This window comes from Fistularia commersonii, chromosome 1, assembly GCF_037954325.1.
Source record: "Fistularia commersonii isolate RoL2024-O1a breed Wild chromosome 1, RoL_Fcom_v1.0, whole genome shotgun sequence".
NCBI lineage: Eukaryota > Metazoa > Chordata > Actinopteri > Syngnathiformes > Fistulariidae > Fistularia > Fistularia commersonii.
The window spans coordinates 1,706,777-1,726,635 of NC_141284.1; the positions used below are offsets into that span (position 1 = coordinate 1,706,777).

The window sequence follows — 19,859 nt, forward strand, 5'->3', positions numbered from 1 at the left end:
AAGCGGCCCGACGGAGGATCCCGGCGACGAAATCCTCTTTGGAAATAAATCCTCGGCGTCTGTCACTTCTGATAATGATGAACTTATAATTAGGGTCCGTCCGAATCCATTATCAATTCTAATCCACGCGAGGGAGACGGAGGGAGTTTCGTTTTATTTCCCGCTTCGGCTGAGAGATGAAGGCGGCGGAATATTAGCTCGCCGTTTATTGACGGCGACATCGGGTTTTTTTTTTTTAAGGAACGACTTCTGAATTTGGAAGAAAACCCTAGAAATCGGGGAGGAAAAAAAACAAAAACAAAAAGATGGCGTTTGACATCAAAGAAAAACGTCGCTTTCTAACAAGAAAAGAAATAAGGGGGAAAAAAAAGGGTCCCTTTCAAGCGTTCGGCGCCGGGGATCATCTGACCTCCAAAACCCCGTCGTGAAAAACCTTCTCGGCATCTTCTACCGATCCTCCCCTCCCGCCCCCTCGGAGGCGTTTAGCCGGTTTGATCCGGGATTTCCGATGTTTTCAAACGATATTTACGAAAAAAAAACAAAAAAAAAAAAAACATCTCAGACGAGCCGCGGATGGTCGGGCGGCGGGTTGGCAGGTTCAGGTTTTTGAAAAGAAAAGGTTCTCTGAATGTGATGTGCTTCTGATGCTCCTCTTTGTGTGGAAGTGCCTGCTGGATTCAAGCAGTAGGACTACTACTACTACTACTACTACTACTACTACTACTACTGCAAAGACCTCAGAAGAACATGGGCAGGTGTTTCCAAAGTTACTCCCTGCCTATTCCTGTCTGAATTTGCAGAGTTCCTGCCTCACAGCCAGAAGGTCCCTGGTTGGACCCTCCATGTTCTCCACGTGTCTGCGTGGGTTCCTCAGGGCTCTCCGGGTTCCTCCCGAGGCTCAAACACAATGCAGGAGGTTCACTGGATGTGTGAATGAGAGGGTGGATGATTGTATATCCAATCTGACATGTGAATGGATGAGTGAATTGTATGCCCCTATGTGACATGTGAATGCGAGGCTGAACGGTTGCATCTATCTGTCCATCTGTATGGCATGGAAGTGAGATGGTGAATGGTTGTATATCAAATTTGACATGTGAATGAGTGAGTGAATTGTTTGTCCCTATATGACGTGTGAATGACAGGGTGAATGGCCATGTGATTCTATAGGACATGTGAACGAGTGAGTGGACGGTTGTATGTCCCTATATGACATGTGAATGACAGGGTGAATCGTCTAAATGTCTATATTACGTCTCTAAATGATACGCAAGTGACCGAGTGAATGGTTGTTTATCTGTAAAAGGCGTTGTGTTCCATTGAGGTGCGACCCTGAAAGCAGCAAAAGCTGTACAGAGAATGAATGAATGAATGAATGAATGAATGAATGAATGAATGAATGAATGAATGAAAGCAGCGCGTCTTTGGTTTTGTCTAAAAATCAATTAGCGGAATGGAAAAGTATTTACTCTTTTCTAATGTTCCTCAGACGGTACTTTTTAACCCCCCACCGACCCACCAACGCTAATGAATTAGCATTGGCTAATGTAGCTAATCTTCTCCACTCGGGGTTGGAAACTCCCTGACGTTGATTTGTTTTGTAAATACTTTGGGGGTTTGTATCTCAGCCTGATTCACCAAATCCATTTTGTCCGATTCAGTTTCGAAGCCCACCTCAGAGAAGAGAAACGGAGCATCTCAACACGTGGGATTCATCACGATCCCGCGAGTTTTACGTTCTCGTTTCCGGCGGCGGCGGCTTCTCACGGCGTGACATGTGAGCGAGCGTCAGCTCTCGGACGCGACGAACCCCCCGCGGCGCCGCTGGTCGACGCGCAGGTGCCACAAAGTGTGAAATAAAACCTCATAAGCCTCTGAAATTAAACGGGGGGTCTAATTTGCTCAAGGTAATAAAGTAGCGCCGATCTGTTTACTCTATTCCCGACTGAACGCTGGTAATTAAAGTTCTGAAACAAAGAAATAAGGAAAAAAAAAAAAAAGGCACAAGATAATTGAGTGTTGGGGGACTCGGCGTTATTACAGCAGACGCAATAAAAAAACACGTGTGGAATATCAACCTCGTTCTCCGCGTTTTCAGCCGCAGATCGCCCGACGGCTAGCTAGCTTTTCGGTTTGTACTTCGACCGGCGGGAACCCGACGACCGGACGTACGTGTCATTTTTCCCAGATGAAACCGACGCCCGTCGTCGCTGTGATCGGTTTCGGCACTGGAAGTTCCCGACCGCGAGCACGGTATCAGCCGAACGACCCGACGCGTGAGTTTGCAAGCTAAGCGTATGCTAATGTAGTCTTTGCAGAACGCCTCCTTGCCCCCTCCTCCCCGAGAGGGTGCGAAAACCTTAATTAATGCAATCGAATGTAAAGACCCTTTCGGCGCCACCGGGAACATGGACACGGAAAGGAAACTCGTCTAGCGTATTTGTAAAAGTTAGAGTTTTAGCGCGCGGCGCCGACGGAAGGGGAGTTGTCCGGGTGGGCTTACAGCTGTGGCAGGTGGCTCCTCCGTAGCCGCTGTCGGAGCAGTTGCAGTGGAAGGCGCTCCAGGACTGGGTGCATCTTCCGCCGTGTTCGCAGTGGCTCGGGGAACACCTAGGAGACAAGGGAGGACAAGGGGAAGCTTGAGAAAGTGGAGTTGTCCTAAAGGTGCGCTGGGACGCTTTGGGCGACCTCCATTTGTTGGGGTTGTTCACCGAGATTGTATCGTCACGTAGGTAAGAGTGTCGAGTCACGTTTGATTAGCTCCAGATTTTTAGAGCCCATTGTAGATCCGGGTACGAGATGGTACTTCTTGTTTTCTCGCTTTAAGTGACAATTAAGTGATCACCATGAAAGGTAGTTTTGCTCTGTTACTGCTGTCGCCATTTCCTGGTCTGCGCTGGACGGGGTCTGAATGCTAGAACTTCTTCAAGGGTCACCACGGCCACTAATCTGCCTCCTGCTAACTCTCACTTCTTGTTCTCTTGGACGACATCCCTTGAACCTCCTCTCTGGTCCTCCTCCTGACCTCTTCACCATCTTCACCATCCCTGCCCTGTGCATGCCCAAACCACTTCGGTCCAACTCCATCTCCAGAACGTCTAGCACCAGCCATCTCTGTGATGGACTCGTTCCTGATCTTGTTCCAGAACCCCTACGTCTTCGTCTCTGCTGCCTCCAGCTCTGCCTCTGGTCTTTTATCCGGCATTGAAAACCAGATCCAAAGCAATGAATGGTTTAGACGTGAGAAGGCGCTATGGCTCCGATGTTAGCATAGTCGCTAAATGGGATTATCGGCGTTCACAGTCGCCGGGCAGAATGTACCTCACATGTAGACTAACGCTCATTGATAGGCTACTCCTGGTAGCACAAGGTGACGGGATTTAAATGAGCACCGGCAAAGAACTCGCAAAGAACTCCGACGCCACGGAGTCATCATTTATGAAAAAGCAAAATCGCCGCTGCGGCTCATGTTTACCCACAGAGCAAATGGCCCGGACCATTTTTTTCTGGAGCGTCGAAAGCACTCGGGGCGTGTTACCGTCTCTCGGCGGGAGGCTGTCGCTTCTAAAGCGACGGCAGATAGGAGTGCGATTTTCACGACTTTTGTGCCCGAAATGTGCTTCCGGAGGCGGGAAGTACATCCCTGAAGTTGCCCATGCTCAACTAAATGCAAATAAATAGGAGTTCGCCCTCCAAAACTCCAGACTCCATATTTATTTGCAGTTTTTCCGTTTTGCTCGAGTCCGACTTACTCACGGATGGCGGCATTTCAATAAGATAATGCCGTTCGATAACCAAAGCCACCAGTTATACTACACTTAAATCGCGGTAATTGGTGACATTATTGTAAAGTGTGACATTTTTAAACGGGACGTTTAATGAGCCTGACATTTCCTTCTCATATACTCAGGTCTGGTAGCTCTCCTGTCACAATAGCTTCGAGGTGACCTTACAGAACGGAAGATCAGCGAGTGCGTCAGAGAATAAATCCACATACGGTCTCCGCTTTTATGATGCTGTCATCGCTGAATTACATTCGGAGGTTCACGCGTGCGCTAGCTATGCTAGCCGCCAACCATACCGGCGGGAAGGGGTTCGGGGTCTCGCCGACTGAGCCGGCGGCTTACGGCGATGTTAGACGGCAGATCGGCGCTCGAAGAACTCAAAGATACGAAGGGAGGAAAGAAACGAGGAAGTCGACTACTTTCCGCTTGTTTGAACGCGCAGTCGTTTTCATTTTCTGTTCGGATTCTAATGATCTTCCCATTTATGTGTCCTTCCATCTTCCCTGGTGATTTGAACGTGATTGCCTCCACTTCCCCCTCCCCGCCACCACCACAGACTCATCCACCCCCCGCCTTTTCGATCTATACGCATTGATCACCGACACCTGACATGCTGTTTAATCAACTCTGTTGTTAGCATGGATTTTAGCCAGCTCACCGCTCACGGCCTCTGAGTGAGTGTTGCTCGTATCGTCGCAACATACTTATTGTACAGACGGCATATTATTCAACTCCGGTGCTAATAGTGTACCGTAATTCCCATCTGTGTACCCAGAAAATCTATTTGCTATATATTGGAAGGACAATTCTGGTTTCTGTTATGTCATTCTTAGACTAACACTTGGATTTGGATTGAGGGCAAAATGTCATCGCCAGTGTCTCAGCAGAGAACTGAATATAAAGTATATCAAAAAATACACAGCAGCAAAAGTATTATAAAGTGCAATAGTGAAGGTGACTTGCGGCGTCAACTGAGCAAACGTTGGTCGTACAAATTAGAAAGTCATTGAAAAGGTATGTAAGAGTGCGCAGAGACATGGGATGCTGAACAAGAACACGCTAGCCCCTATGCTAACATGGCATCTAGCACAAGACCATGGTACGAAGTACAAGAAACATGGTATGGAGTACAAAAACACATGGTATTGAGTACAAGAAACATGGTATGCAGTACAAGAGACATGATATACAACACAAGGCCTTGTCATGCAGTACAAGACTAGGGTATCCAGTACAAGAAACATGGTATGCAGTACAAGAAACATGGTACACAACACAAGACCATGTCACGCAGTACAAGACTAGGGTATCCAGTACAAGAAACATGGTATGCAGTACAAGAAACATGGTATGCAGTACAAGAAACATGGTACACAAGACAAGACCATGTCATGCAGTACAAGACTAGGGTATCCAGTACAAGAAACATGGTATGCAGTACAAGAAACATGGTATGCAGTACAAGAAACATGGTACACAAGACAAGACCATGTCATGCAGTACAAGACTAGGGTATCCAGTACAAGAAACATGGTATGCAGTACAAGAAACATGGTATGCAGTACAAAACCCCGGTATCCAGTACAAGAACATGCTATCCAGTACAAGACTATGGTACCCAGTACAAGAAACACTGTATCCAGTACAAGAGGCACTGTATCTGAATGTTGGATATTCTTCATATTTGATCCATCAGTATCGCCTTCTTGTAACCTCATCTTGAAGTCTTGAACATACTACCTTCTTGAATATGCGTGCATCAAGAAAAAAACGGGGCAGGTTTGGGTTTGACAGATTACAGGGATAAGCTGTAGCCTAACTATTCAGGGGTTTAATGTCAAGCAACAACATCTGAAAATCTATCGTAAAACCTAAGAACAGGTGAAATACGGTAGCCTCTCTTAGTAGTCTGCTGTTAGCATCTCCGTTAGCATCACCATCAACTCCCCTTTTCAACAGTCTACCGACTGCTTCTTGCATTAGTCGAGTCTGGTACAATCAGAAGTACGCGTGACCTTTCCGTTTCCGTTTGCGGCAACGACCGGAATTACATGAGCCGTCTCGGTTGCGAAAAGCAAGATTGCGTCACTTCGGTAACCTTCAGATCAAAAGGCAACTCCGATTCTATAATAACATCTCGCTAGCAAGACTTTTTTTCCTTTAGATAAGGCAGCCAGACGAAGGGCGGGGTTGTCTAAGACATTTTTCCTCCTAACTTCTATCCAAATATTTGGACAGTTCACTCATTCATTCATTAGCTATAGCGCTAACCCTGCAGCCGGAGTCGGGGAGGGGCCAAAGTATATCCCGACTCATTGGGGGTCACCTTGGACCCATTGCAAGTCAGTCGCATGGCCACATATAGGGACTCTCTCATTCACATCAAATAGAAGCATACAACTGAAGCATACATCCGCATAGAAAAGCTAAAACCGCTACCCTGTCATTAGCACGTCTGGACAACTCAGGGTCTCCTATGAACCTCCTGCTAGTTCAGGGGTGTCAAACATACCGAACCGGCCCGCAAAGGGGTTCGACCAGGCCCGCGGGATCATTTTGAAAGTGAAAAAATGCATAAAAGCCAAGGAGTTTTTTTTTTAAAATTAAATGCAATTCAAGAATTTTCCGCTAAGGGCGCACATCTGCATCACTGAGACGGACCAATCAGCAGACGTTATCAATACACCACCTGCTGCTTGTTATGACGTTTTTTCTACCCTGTTCTCCACCTCCTGCTACTCCATCACTAGCCAAAATGTTATCAAAATAGAGAAAAGTAGTTAAAGAGTGTAGAATTTTCAAAGAAAAACGGACTACGTCCTATTTATTTACGGAGACGCACGGGAAACCTTCGTGCTCGGCGTGTTTGCAACAAGTTTCGGTATTTAAGGAATATAATATTTGCCGCCACTACGAGACTCATCAGAGCGAAAAATATGACAGCTTGCAAAGAAACTGAGAAGAGATAAGATCAACCAATCGCTGGCGGGTCTGAGGAAACAGCGTCCACTTTCACCCAGAGCTGAGAAATCAGCGAAGCAGCGGTAAAAGCCAGCGAGCTAATTGCTAGCGAATATGTGCAATTTAAAGTTAGTCAGCAGCTTCATTATAAAAGAGTGGTGGAATTCTATTTTCATGCAACTCCATGCATTTTCAGTATGTATTGTATGTGTTTGCATGTTTCATGTATGAAGTTTACACCTTTACACTTTATTCCTCACACACTTAATAGCACCCTTTTTAGTTTGTAAGGTGTAGGCAGGGATTCAATTTAGATTTTATATGCACATGAAATGGTTTAAAAATCCCTTTCTTTATAAGTGTCATTTAATCTTAAAGTGCATTACTATATTTTTCAATACCAATTACTTGTTAAAGTTTTGTGCCTTTGTGCGATCAGTGGGATCACATGATCACATATTGCAATGCAAACATGTGAATGATAGAAGTGAATTTCACGTTTGTCTAAGGAAACATGAGGTGTTTCATGTTTTGTAAAAGGATTGTTCATGAAATTCCAAGATTTTCCTCATGTTCTTGTACTTCTTTACACCAAAACAGAGGAAAGACATGATATTTTGGTTATTTATTGCAGAGTTTGCCATCATTTTAACGGTCCGGCCCACTTGACATCTACCTCGGCCGTACGTGGCCGCCATGAGAAATGAGCTTGACACCCCTGTGCTAGTTTGAATCCAAAGGAACCCCATGCAGACTCCCATCTCCAAGCTCCAGGGACCTCCTTGCTGTGAGGCAGAAGCACCCACCTCCGACTTTCTTCTTCTTCTACTTTCGGCTTTTCCCTTCAGGTGTCGCCACAGCGAGTCAACTTTCTCCATCCAACCCTCTTCTCTGGATCCTCCTCTCTCACACCAACTACCTTCATATCTTCTCTCACGACGTCCATAAATCTTCTCTTTGGTCTTCCTCCAGACCTCTTGCCTGGCAGCTTCACCTTCAGCAACCTTCTACCCAGATCTTCACCATGGTTTGGACATGGACACTCCTTTGTTCATGTCCAAAACATCTCAATCATCACTTTGTCTCGGTCATACATGTCCCGCACCCCTGTGACAGATTCTTCTTCTCCTTTGGGCTTTTCCCTTCAGGTGTCGCCACAGCGAGTCAACTTTCTCCATCCAACCCTATTCTCTGGATCCTCCTCTCTCACACCAACTACCTTCATATCTTCTCTCACGACGTCCATAAATCTTCTCTTTGGTCTTCCTCCAGACCTCTTGCCTGGCAGCTCCAACTCCAGCATCCGTCGACCAATATATTCTCTATCCCTCCTCTGTCCATGACCCAACCATCTCAGTCTGGCTTCTCTGACCTTCTCTCCAAAACATCTAACATGATGGACTCATTCCTGATCCTCTCCATCCTGGTCACTCCCAGAGAGAACCTCAACATCTTCATCTCTGCAACCTCTAGTTCTGCCTGCTGTCTTTTGGTCATTGGAACAGTTTCTAGTCCACCAACCTCCGACTTTGCAGCATTAAAAAAGCAGCGCCCGTTTGACAGATGGGAGATAAAGCAGTCGGATCCCACGTGATTGATGCCGAGCCTGCACCATATACTTGTGATGCCCCCGTTTTCGGGGAGCGAGCCGAGGGCAGGGAGGATTCAAAATGGAATCCCAAAGTTGGCCCGGAGCAGTACATCATTGGAATCCCATTCTTCAAAAAAAAAAAAAAACCTGATCCCTGTTCATCAAAGAAACATCGTCTGAGTAGATATATTATTTTCTTTTTATGAAATCTGGGACGTGAACAATTCTTTTTTTGTCTTTGCCGAGCCTCGGGTGATAAAAGCGGTCCCGCGGGAGAGCATTAGACGCCGTCGACACGATCCTATTCTTCATCTCCGAGCTCCGACCTTCACCATCACAACCGAGCAGCAGATCATTAATCCTCTCTCAAACACGACCTCGCTCTTACGGTCTAAAATGAATATTTTGGAAAGCACAAGGGCGAAGATGCGACGCAGGAGGGGTGCAACACATCGGGAGGCGGGGGGATAGAAGGCTAAGGCGGGAGGCCCGAGGGCGAGCGAAGAGGGGGAAGCGGTGAGACGGAGGCAGCGTCCGACTCTTCGAACGTTGACCCCGTTATGGACGGAGTCAAAGGACAAGGGGATTTGAGAGAAGTGAAGGGGAGATGGGGATCCGGGAGGCGAGGTAGTGCATACCGTCGTATGCAAATGTGTGCAAACTCTTCTTGTCCAAAGCTGAAAGAGGTACCATGCTGTGGCTTTTGCGACAAAATGTCACAAGTGCACTTATACAGGTAGTCTAGGGTCACCATGGAGCCGATCAAAGTGGTACGTGAACCTCGATCACGTTGCGCTTAAAAGGGAGTATTTCGTTCAAAACGGTTTTTCTTGCATCTTCCGCGCTGGCTCCAAACAAAGGGCGCTTTCCGTGTTCTCCGGTTTGATCCAGCAGTCCAAAACCCATCCAGAGGGTCCGTTGGATTGCCAAGAAGTGCAAATTCTTGTACTGCATGTCCGTATGACTTGTGGACAAAAGCATGAACGTTGTATGCTTAACTTCGCCGTACGACTCAAGGTGACTTGTATGCCTTTATATCACGTCTGAATGAGAGTGAATGTTTGTGTCTACATGTGGTCCTGTGATTGACAACCGGACCAGAGTGAACCCTGCTTCCAGCCCCCCTGCAACTCCGAATGCAGAGTGAGCGGTACAGATAATGAATGAACGGGTTCCTCGACAGTTCCTGTTGGAAGCCTCCTGCCGCATACTCAAAGAAACAACAGCCCGCGGCACCGTCAGCCCAATCACTGAATCCACTGTAAATCCTTTCAAGGCTAGGTTTCTACTTCTGCAAACGTTTTTCTTCACCATACGTCTTCAACGGCTCCTGGCTGGGAAAAAAAAAAAAATGTAAAAATCAGCAATGTGCTGCCAGAGTGTCATGGAGCGCCCCTCGGATCAGAGGGTCCAGGTGCCCCGGCAGGGTCCGCTAACTCGGATCACATGACTTGCATCCAATCTGGCCGGTTTCTACAGCCGCCTCTGGCTGAACAAGCACAGCCCAGCTCCTCCTCTGTCCGCACACGATTACCAGGCAGGTAGTCCAGAACGCCTGACAAAGACTTCAATCAGCTGCAAGCCACTGAACTGCAAGAGGGGGTTGGGAGGGCGGCAGGCAAACCCATATATTTCCTCCGTTCAGACTCCTTGGCAACGGCTTCCTGGATAAACTGGGACACTCCAGCTGAGTGATTGTTAATTGATTTTTGTCATTTTATTTTGATTCTCCCTACCCCAGAAATCTGCATCTTGTTTTCCAGACCAGCATTACTGATAGCTCTGAAGGGTGCACATCTGGGTACTCTTTGTCTGCATGGGAGACAAAGAGGGAGAGCAGCGCTAAGTGCTAACGAGTGCTGCATCCGGGAAGGACTCTTGAGAGCAAACGTCAGCGGTTTGATAGCAATGATGAGGATCGTGACGATGACAGCGATGAGCTTCCTCTTCGGGGCAAATGATTGTTACCGGCGTCCCTCCGAAAGGGAGTTTCCCGATTGCCGGCTCCTCGGCTGCGCTTACAGACGTGACCTCGGTCAAGGCACGGGTGAATACCATCTAGCGCAGTGGTTCTTAACCTTGTCGGAGGTACTGAACCCCACCTGTTTTACATGCGCATTCACCGAACCCTTCTTTATTGGATGGAGGATCGTTTCGTCGATGGGTACAAAGAACAGGCGGAGTAGCCTTTTCATGGAATCTGGCTCCCTTCACCTTGAATCCAGCAAGCGCTATGTTCTTGTAGCTCCCATCTCCACGCAGCTGAAGGAAGCCTTCCCTTAGTTTGGCCGGTGCCGGACTAGAATTGCTCATCTTGTCTTTGCAAATCATGCAGTTAGGACATCGATTCCAATCACGTTCCGTCATACGTGTGAATCCGTATTGTACGTGTTCTTCCGACCGCTTTCTTTTTTTGCCCGACATAATTAGTATGAAGGGATTAAAATATTAAGTAAGAAATCACATGACGTACCATCACGACAGTCACAAGTTACTACAACTGAGCGCCAAAATCCCTGCAGCACGGATAGGCCGAGCTATGTAGCAGCCAGTGATGTCATCACCAATGTGTGTCTTGACCTCCGCCGAACCCCTGAGACTGACCCACCGAACCCCTGGGGTCCGATCGAACCCAGGTTAAGAACCACTGATCTAGCGTGTTGAAACCGAAAGGGGTAAAAGAAAGCATACAAGTCATGCACCGGGTACCATTTAATGTACGTCTTTATACCTGGATAATAGAAGTTCCTTCGCAAGGACCATAAAGTAGACGGTCTCCACTTTCACACTGGACACACCCTTGCCGCGCATTCACACACTGATGCTTGATATCGGGGTTCATTGTTTACTCCCCCTCGGGTTCCAAGGAAGAGAAAGAAAAAAAGGAAATTTAGGGTCATCGTGATTCATCCAAAGCCAAAAATATCAACGTTTGGGAGATATCTGATTCCAGGGACGCGTCACAAAGCCGCCGAGAAAGAAGTTTGTCGAAGTTAAAACCGTCAAAACTTCCCGCCGTCCGCAGACGAACCGTCTCGTCTTCCCTTTGTCTGCCTCGTCGCAAAAAAAAACCAAAAAAAAACAACAGCTGCCGTCACTTTCGTCAGCCGTTGCGCCGGAGAGCGACAACAGCGACGGCAAAAACAGCCTGGCGCCGCTTCGTAAAAACAACAACAGAACAAACAAAACAAAATTCACCGTCGCGGGGAAGGAGGAGGGCGAAAAAGAAAAACAATCGCCTCCTCATCCAGTGCGGAATCGGCTCATCTACTTTGCAACTAACTCTTTCTGCAAGGCTTTTACAAACCTCTGATACTTTTCAACTCGAGCTGAGTCAGACTTGGACGTCCCTCCTCCGGCTCTTTAGCCTTAAGCGAAATATATCTATCGACGCGTTAGCCGCGACTCCTCGACGATGGCGTAAAAACGGCTATCGGCGGCGCCCGCAAGCCAGTCGTCAATGTATATTACAGGGGGGGAAGAAAAAAAAAAAAAATCCACGACGAGGCCGTTAAAGAGCGAGCGCATGAACATAAAACTGTACATCAATGCGTCGCCTCGGAGACAAACAAGCTCCGGGCTGCGGACCTCCAAGATGCAACTGTCAGCAACAAGGGAGCTGTAAGGGGAGGCAACGGATTATGAAAACTAGGAGTTTCCACACTGCGAGAACCCGATCGATCACTGATTTTTGGTAGTTTTCGTAACGCATCCCGTCTTCTGGAGCCGGACTTTCTCTATGTAACGTTCTCCGGGTTCCTGCCGCCATCCAAAAACATGTAGGAGGTCCACTGGAGACCCGTCATGGCGGTATGTCTCTTGATGCGGAGCTGGGACCGGTCCGAAGTGAACCCTCACCAAATTTTTAAAGTTATTATACTTTATTAGCAGTTAGGGCTTCAGTGTCTTGCTCCCCTGAGCGCTTGATAAGCTGTGCACGTGATGAATGAATGTATGCATGAACTACTTCTTGGAGTCTCCGTGTCCAAAAGCATGCAGGAGGTTAATTCCTTGATCTTAAAATTGTCCGGCTGATACTTATTTTCTTATCATCAGGGTCATCAGGAGAGATGTTTGGTCTCAGGATGGAGAACTTTCATAGATTTTATAGATTATATAGATTATACTTTAAACTTGTACACTTCGGAGTTTGAGAGGAACCCATGTAGAAGGCTACATGGAGTGGAGATGAAGAAGTTGGAGGATTTCATGAACAGAGGAGTTCAGACCCCTGGAGGGAAAAGCCTAAAGGAAAATAACTTGTGACACGGGTGCAGGACATGTATGACCGAGATAAAGTGTTGACTGAGATGGTTTGGACATGAGCTCCTCTGTTCATGTCCAAACCATCGTGAAGATCTAGAGCTGCTAGGCTGGAGGTCCAGAGGACGACTGAAGAGAAGACTTACGGATTTGAGAGAGGATATGAAGTTAGTTGCTGTGAGAGAGGAGGATCCAGAAAATAGGGTCAGATGGAGAAGGTTGATTCACTGTGGAGACCCCTAAAGGGAAAAGCCCAAAGGAAAATTACTTGTGACAGGGGTGCAGGACATGTATGACCGAGATAAAGTGTTGACTGAGATGGTTTGGACATGAGCTCCTCTGTTCATGTCCAAACCATCGTGAGGATCTGGGTAGACGGTTGCTGAAGGTGGAGCTGCCAGGCTGGAGGTCCAGAGGAAGACCAAAGAGAAGATTTATGGATGTGAGAGAGGATATGAAGTTAGTTGGTGTGAGAGAGGAGGATCCAGAGAATAGTTTGATTCACTGTGGAGACCCCTGAAGGGAAAAGCCCAAAGGTAATGAAGGAGAAGATTCTTTTTTTTTCTTGTATTTTTGGCTAGCTTGCCACTGTCTTGTCCTTGTATGTATCTGCTAAACAATTTCCCAAGCATGGGATCACTAACCTCATCTCAGCCGCTCAGAGAAGGACTGCTGTCGGATACATTTTGCAGTAGAGGACTGAACAATGGCAATAAACGACCCTGTCTCATGTGGGGGAAGAAGAAAGTGTTCCGCCTACGTCGCAGCCATCCGTGCAAGTAAACGCTAAAACATGCAACGGCTAATTAAAAGGATGGTATTCACGGCACACGGCCTCCTCCCCACCAGCAGAGCTTAGCCGGTGAGCTAGAGGCGCTGAAAAGACGAGCGCCGAAGGCAAAGTCGTGAAAAAGCCGGGGACTCGCCTGTCCACGATGCCGCACATGTCGATCTGCAGGTGGCTGTGATTCCCCAGCAGCTTTTTCTGGACCTGGATGAGGTCCACGGTCCGGTTGTCCAGGGTCAGCTGGCGAAGGCAGCCCTGGAAGGCCCTGAAGGGGTTGTGGCAGTCCTCGGTGCCTTGCAGGGCTGGACAACCTGAGGGGGGAACATACAGGTGACTCTCTGGCGGCCGATGGCGAAGTAAAGCATTCGCGCGACGGGAAGGCGCAGGACATGTAGTCCTCGTTTTACGGCGGCTCTGGACTTACGGCGTTTCCCAACATCTCGCGTGAATCTTCAAGAAAAGTCCATCTTTGCGGCGCCATTTGCATTAGCCGGCCAGATGCTATGTTGGATCGCGCGATGTTAGCGCTGTTTTGTTTTGTTTTTGTCCCCGTTTGACGGCATCCACAATGCAGTTTTCCGCCGTCTCCCATACATCTTTGAAGAAAGTCCGACTTTAAAACAAATTTCGACGCGTCACGCTCTGTTTCCAGACACCACCTGGACGCCATCTTTGATGGTGCAATGTTAGTTTTTTATTGTGTTGTTTTTTTTTCTCGGTTACAGCATTCTGGACCGACCGAGTTTCCCGCCACTTCTCCTAAATCTTCAATGAAAGTCCAGCTTTGTGACATTAAAACAAATTTGTGACGCTGTTCAACGAAGCTCTGTTTACATTTGCCGTCTGGACGCCATGTTGGATTATGCGATGTTAGCCTCTTATCGTTTGTGTTGTTTTTTTGGAGACTTTTTGCCCTTCAAAAAGGCCCCAAAACAACTTTATTTATTTTTACAGTGTTTTTGGGTCCCAGATGATGATTTCACCCCAACGTTAGCATAGCTGAGTGACAAAGGTACTGAGGTTACGTCGCGCCACAGGAACAGAAGTCCTCTATATGACAAGTGAATGGTTCCTGTTTCTAAACTCCGTGTGAATGTTTTTTGTTTCTGGCGTGCGATTGAGAGGGTGAATGGTTTTATGTCACTATAGTACATGTGAACGAGAGGGTGAATTGTCATAAGTCTCTATGGTACGTTTGATAAGAGGGTGAAAGGATGTTTTTTTCCAGTTGACATGTGAATGAAAGGCTGAATGGTTGTTTGTCTATACAATATGTGTGAATGAGAGGGTGAATTGTTGTTTTTTTCTAATTACAGTGTGGATGAGAGGGTTAAATGGTGGTTTGCCACCATAAAACGTGTAAATGAGTGGGTGAATTTTCACATGACTCTATAATACATGTGAATGAGAGGGCTAATTGTTGTTTTTTTCTGATTACAGTGTGGATGAGAGGGTGAATGGTGGTTTGCCACAATAAAACATGTAAATGAGAGGTTGAATTTTCACATGTCTCTATAAAACATGTGAATGAAAGGGTGAATTTTCATATGTCTCCATAAGACATGTGAATGAGAGGGTGAATTGTTGTTTCTTTTCTAATTACAGTGTGGATGAGAGGGTTAAATGGTGGTTTGCCACAATAAAACATGTAAATGAGAGGGTGAATTTTCATATGTCTCTATAAGACATGTGAATGAGAGGGTGAATTTTCACATGTCTCTATAATACATGTGAATGAGAGGGTGAATGGTGGTTTGTCACTACAAAACATGTGAATGAGAAGGTGAATTGTTGTTTTTTCTAATTACAGTGTGGATGAGAGGGTGAATGGTGGTTTGTCACTATAAAACATGTGAATGAGAGGGTGAATTGTTGTTTTTTCTAATTACAGTGTGGATGAGAGGGTGAATGGTGGTTTTCCACAATAAAACATGTAAATGAGAGGGTGGATTTTCACATGTCTCTATAATACATGTGAATGAGAGGGTGAATGGTGGTTTGTCACTACAAAACATGTGAATGAGAAGGTGAATTGTTGTTTTTTCTAATTACAGTGTGGATGAGAGGGTGAATGGTGGTTTGTCACTATAAAACATGTGAATGAGAGGGTGAATTGTTGTTTTTTCTAATTACAGTGTGGATGAGAGGGTGAATGGTGGTTTTCCACAATAAAACATGTAAATGAGAGGGTGGATTTTCATATGTCTCTATAAGACATGTGAATGAGAGGGGGAATTTTCACATGTCTCTATAATACATGTGAATGAGAGGGTGAATGGTGGTTTGTCACTATAAAACATGTGAATGAGAGGGTGAATTGTTGTTTTTTTTCTAATTACAGTGTGGATGAGAGGGTGAATGGTGGTTTGCCACAATAAAACATGTAAATGAGAGGGTGAATTTTCATATGTCTCTATAAGACATGTGAATGAGAGGGGGAATTTTCACATGTCTCTATAATACATGTGAATGAGAGGGTGAATGGTGGTTTGTCACTATAAAACATGTGAATGAGAGGGTGAATTTTCATATGTCTCTATAATTCATGTGAATGAGAGGGTGCATTCTTATACTACTCTATAATACACGTGAACAAGATGGTAAATGGGTTGTTTTCTTTCTATCTGTAGTTTCCCAGTAGCTCTTTCAGAGCCGCACACTTGAGTTTCCCGGCCATCTCCACACAACTTTCTTCAAAAAACATCAAACTAGCATCTCCCGCTTCTTCCCACGGCCTCACCTTCCCTCTTCCCTCGTAACCCGTCCGTTTTCAATTTCCTCGACACCGCGCCGAGTCTATCAGCTAATCAAAATAAATAATTTTAAAAAAAACCTGGAGAACAACCTCCTGGTCTTTTCCATCAGATGTTGCTGCTGCAGGTTGACGGCTAAATACAGTATTCCAGCCTCGGGCTTCACATCGCTTTAATTACTGTCAGCCCATTAGACACAGTTTGACACCTCCGAGCAGCGGGAGGCGGAAGATGACTCATTTATTCGCTTTGCGTTTTTTCGGCGTCCTGCAAAGCCAGCGACCGGGACGCCATTTTTTTTTTTTTTTTTTTTTTTTGCCATCCACCTGAGTTTTTTTAACGCGCGACTTTTGGGCGAGAAAGGCTAGAATCCATTTGATGGAGAGCGTAGCCCTGCATGGGGAGGAGGAGGTGGAAAACAAAGATCTGTGAACTGGAAGATGAAGAGGGATGACACACACACACACACACACACACACACACACACACACACACACACACATCAAAGAGGAAAGAGAAGAAGCTTCATCTTTCCCTCGCCGTCTCTCCGGGTGGCACTGAAGCTCCAGAAGAGATCCGGAGATGGTAATTATTGAGCTTGAAACGTCCGTTTTAAGCAATTTGTCTCTTTAAGAGCCAAAAGAAATACATTTCAACGCCGCCGGAGGGGATTCGTTCTTCTAGGAGATGGTGGACGATCATCTGCCTGCATCTGACCCTCTCCTAGTGCTCATTTTCCAAACCATCTCCAGGACATCTGCCATGCATCTCCTTCCTGATCTTCTCCCGTCCTATTTACTGCCGAAGAGGAACCTCAGCATCTTCACCTCCCGTCTTCTAAACTTCCCTGCCGCTTTCCTCCACCTTCTCCACCCCTCTAGATGTTCCTCAGCTTTTCACTAAGAATCATAGCATCTGCAAAACAAATGTTCTAAAAGCGACCAGGAATTTGCTTCACATTTCCAACCTGAAGATGGAGTATTGATAAATGTTTGTTTTGTTCTTTTTACATCCCCCAAAATTTCCCTCCAACCTTCTCCATCTAATCCTTTTCTCTGCATCCTCCTCTCTCACACCACCCAACTTCATATTCTTTCTCATTACGTCCATAAATCTTCTCTTTGGTCTTCCTCTAGACCTCCTGTCTGGCAGCTCCACCTTCAGCAACCGTCCATCCAGATCTTCACAATGGTTTGGACATGAGCAGTCGTCACTTTGTCTCGGTCATACATGTCCTGCACCCTTGTCACAAGTTATGTTCCTCTTAGGCTTTTCCCTTCATGGGTCGCCACAGGGAATCTTCACAATGGTTTGGACATGAGCAGAGCAGTGCCCATGTCCAAACCATCTCCGGTCGTCACTTTGTCTCGGTCATACATGTCCTGCACCCTTGTCATAAATTATGTTCCTCTCGGGCTTTTCCCCTCAGGGGTCGCCACAGGGAATCCACCTTCTCCATCTCACCCTATTCTCTGGTTCCTCTCTCACGACGCCCATAAATCTTCTCTTTGGTCTCTAGAAATCCAATTCCAGCATCCGTCTCCCAATATATTCACTCTCCTTTCTCTGTCCGTGACCCAACCATCTCAGTCTGGCTTCTCTGACCTTCTCTTCAAAACATTTACCATGTGCTGTCCCTGTCATAGACTCACTCCTGATCCTCTCCATCCTGGTCACTCCCAAAGAGAGCCTCAACATCTTCATCTCTGCAACCTCCAGCTCTGCCTCCTGTCTTTTGGTCATTGTCACTGTTTGTAGACCATCTCACCTCTGTCTCCTCCACCTTTCCTTTCCTTCTGGCTGATTGCCTTCTATCTCATTGTACCCCTGACACTTTTCTCCACCCATTCCAACCTGCTTGAACCGGTAGCTTCACCTCTTTTGCACACTCTCCTACACTCGAGCCCGGGTGGAGAAGGTTGATTCGCTGTGGAAACCCCTGAAGGGAAAAGCCCAAGAGGAACATAACTTGTGACAAGGGTGCAGGACATGTATGACCGAGACAAAGAAGAACGGACCTGCGAAAAAAGGTCTCACTCATCCAGCTCGTGGTAAATTGACATCATAATCTTTGCTGTGGTGACTGGACTTTAATTCCTTCACTTCTTCATGACTCAGACCCATGGCTTTTGTTAAGACGCAGGCAGAAATAGAAACGTTGTGGATGCGGAGGGAGTTTTAAGCTCTTGACATCTTACCGCCGAAGAAGAGCTGCCGGTCGGTGAGAGGAAGGGGGATGCTGATGTGAGCGGTGGCTCCCTCGTCTTTGTCCACCGTGACGCTGAGATGATCCTGCTTGGAGTTCAGCTCCACCGAGTGCCACTGACCGTCATTCAAACCTGAGCCTACACACACACACACACACACACACACACACACACACAGATCAACCAGAGGATGTGGACAATTTTTGCTTCACTTGTTCATTCTTCATCTACAACGCCAGCCGTGAGCTGGATCCCCGAGTCAGGGGACGTAGAGGTGGCGTTCCCCCTGGATCCATCCCGGTGCCACATATGGAGACGTGGACTACATGGCCAAAAGAACCCGTCCAAATAATGGGAATCATGTAGACGTCCCGATTTCGGAGGTGAAGCGTAAGGACACTCAGAAGGTAAGGCGTTTTAAAGGGTTTATTTTACAAGGAAGATGAACGGAGGGTTGTGCAGGGTTCCGGTTGTCTGGGTGTCTCAGGAACGAGGGGGCGGCGAGGAGAAGCGTCGACCTCTGGACGTGGGAAGAAGCCAGATCGGGGACGCCAAATTCTGGACTCAGGAATGAAATAGAGATACCGGATCTTACTTAGGTGACAAAGGGATGACTGGAATCTTGGAGAGAGGTCCACTGGGCGGTACCTACACTAGGCTACTATCTGGCACCGAAGGGCTGGCAAGAAGCTCCTCTTAAGCTCAGCCAGATGAAGCTTCATGATCTGCAGGTGTGCATTGCACACCAGCTGAAGTCTGAATGGGTCGCTTACAGGAGCTCAGTGAGTCACCCGTGCTGCAAATCCAGTCGCTACCAAGTTTCTTCAACTGTCAGCTGTCTTACAAGAACATGGAAGTGTTTGGGAAGGTCAGCTAAAGGCTACGTAAACTGCCGGAGCGAGGTCAGCGGATGCTGAGGCACAAAGTGCCGAGAGGTCGCCAACTTTCCGCAACTCTGAAAGCTCAAGCATACCGAGACATTTTGGACAATCCCGTGCTCCAAACTTTGTGCGAACAGTTTGGACACCAGTGCACAAAGCAAGGTCCATAAAGACAAGGAAGACAGAGTCCTGCTGGGGATGAACTTCACCATCCTGCACAAAGTCCGAACTCAACTCCATAGAACACCTTTGGGATGAACAAGAGCAGACCAAGAGCAAGGCCTTCTTGTCCAACATCACAAATACGCTACTTGAAGAGTCAAAACGTCCCATAAACACACTCCTGAACCTTGTGGACAGCCTTCCCAGAAGAAGCGAAGCTGTTTTAGCGGCAAAGGGTGGACCCACGTCATGTCAAACTCTATGGACCAGGAAAGGGAAGTCACTCGAGTTGCCAGTCGAGGCAGGTGAGCTAATACTTTTGGCCACATAGCGTATGTCATGTAGGGAGGTACAACTCCAGCAGGTCCTCGGCTTACCTCAGAATCCCCTTCCTACGGTGCCACGAAACACGATTTCACCGTAACTCGGAAGTTGCGTGCTGTAACTATGTCACCCGCCTACGCTAACG

At 46.9% G+C, this 19,859-nt stretch overlaps 1 protein-coding gene across 1 annotated transcript in view; it reads right to left on the reverse strand.

Annotated features, from left to right (window-relative positions):
- The window catches only part of LOC147237033 (contactin-associated protein-like 4), a 125,442-nt gene that overhangs the window by 34,255 nt on the left and 71,328 nt on the right, over positions 1 to 19,859 (reverse strand). The window contains exons 9-11 of the mRNA XM_086139442.1: positions 18,339 to 18,485; positions 13,527 to 13,698; positions 2,504 to 2,610 (exon numbers count right to left, since the gene is read on the reverse strand). Coding sequence (XP_085995568.1) covers positions 2,504 to 2,610; positions 13,527 to 13,698; positions 18,339 to 18,485 — 426 coding nt within the window. The remainder of the gene's footprint in view (positions 1 to 2,503; positions 2,611 to 13,526; positions 13,699 to 18,338; positions 18,486 to 19,859) is intronic.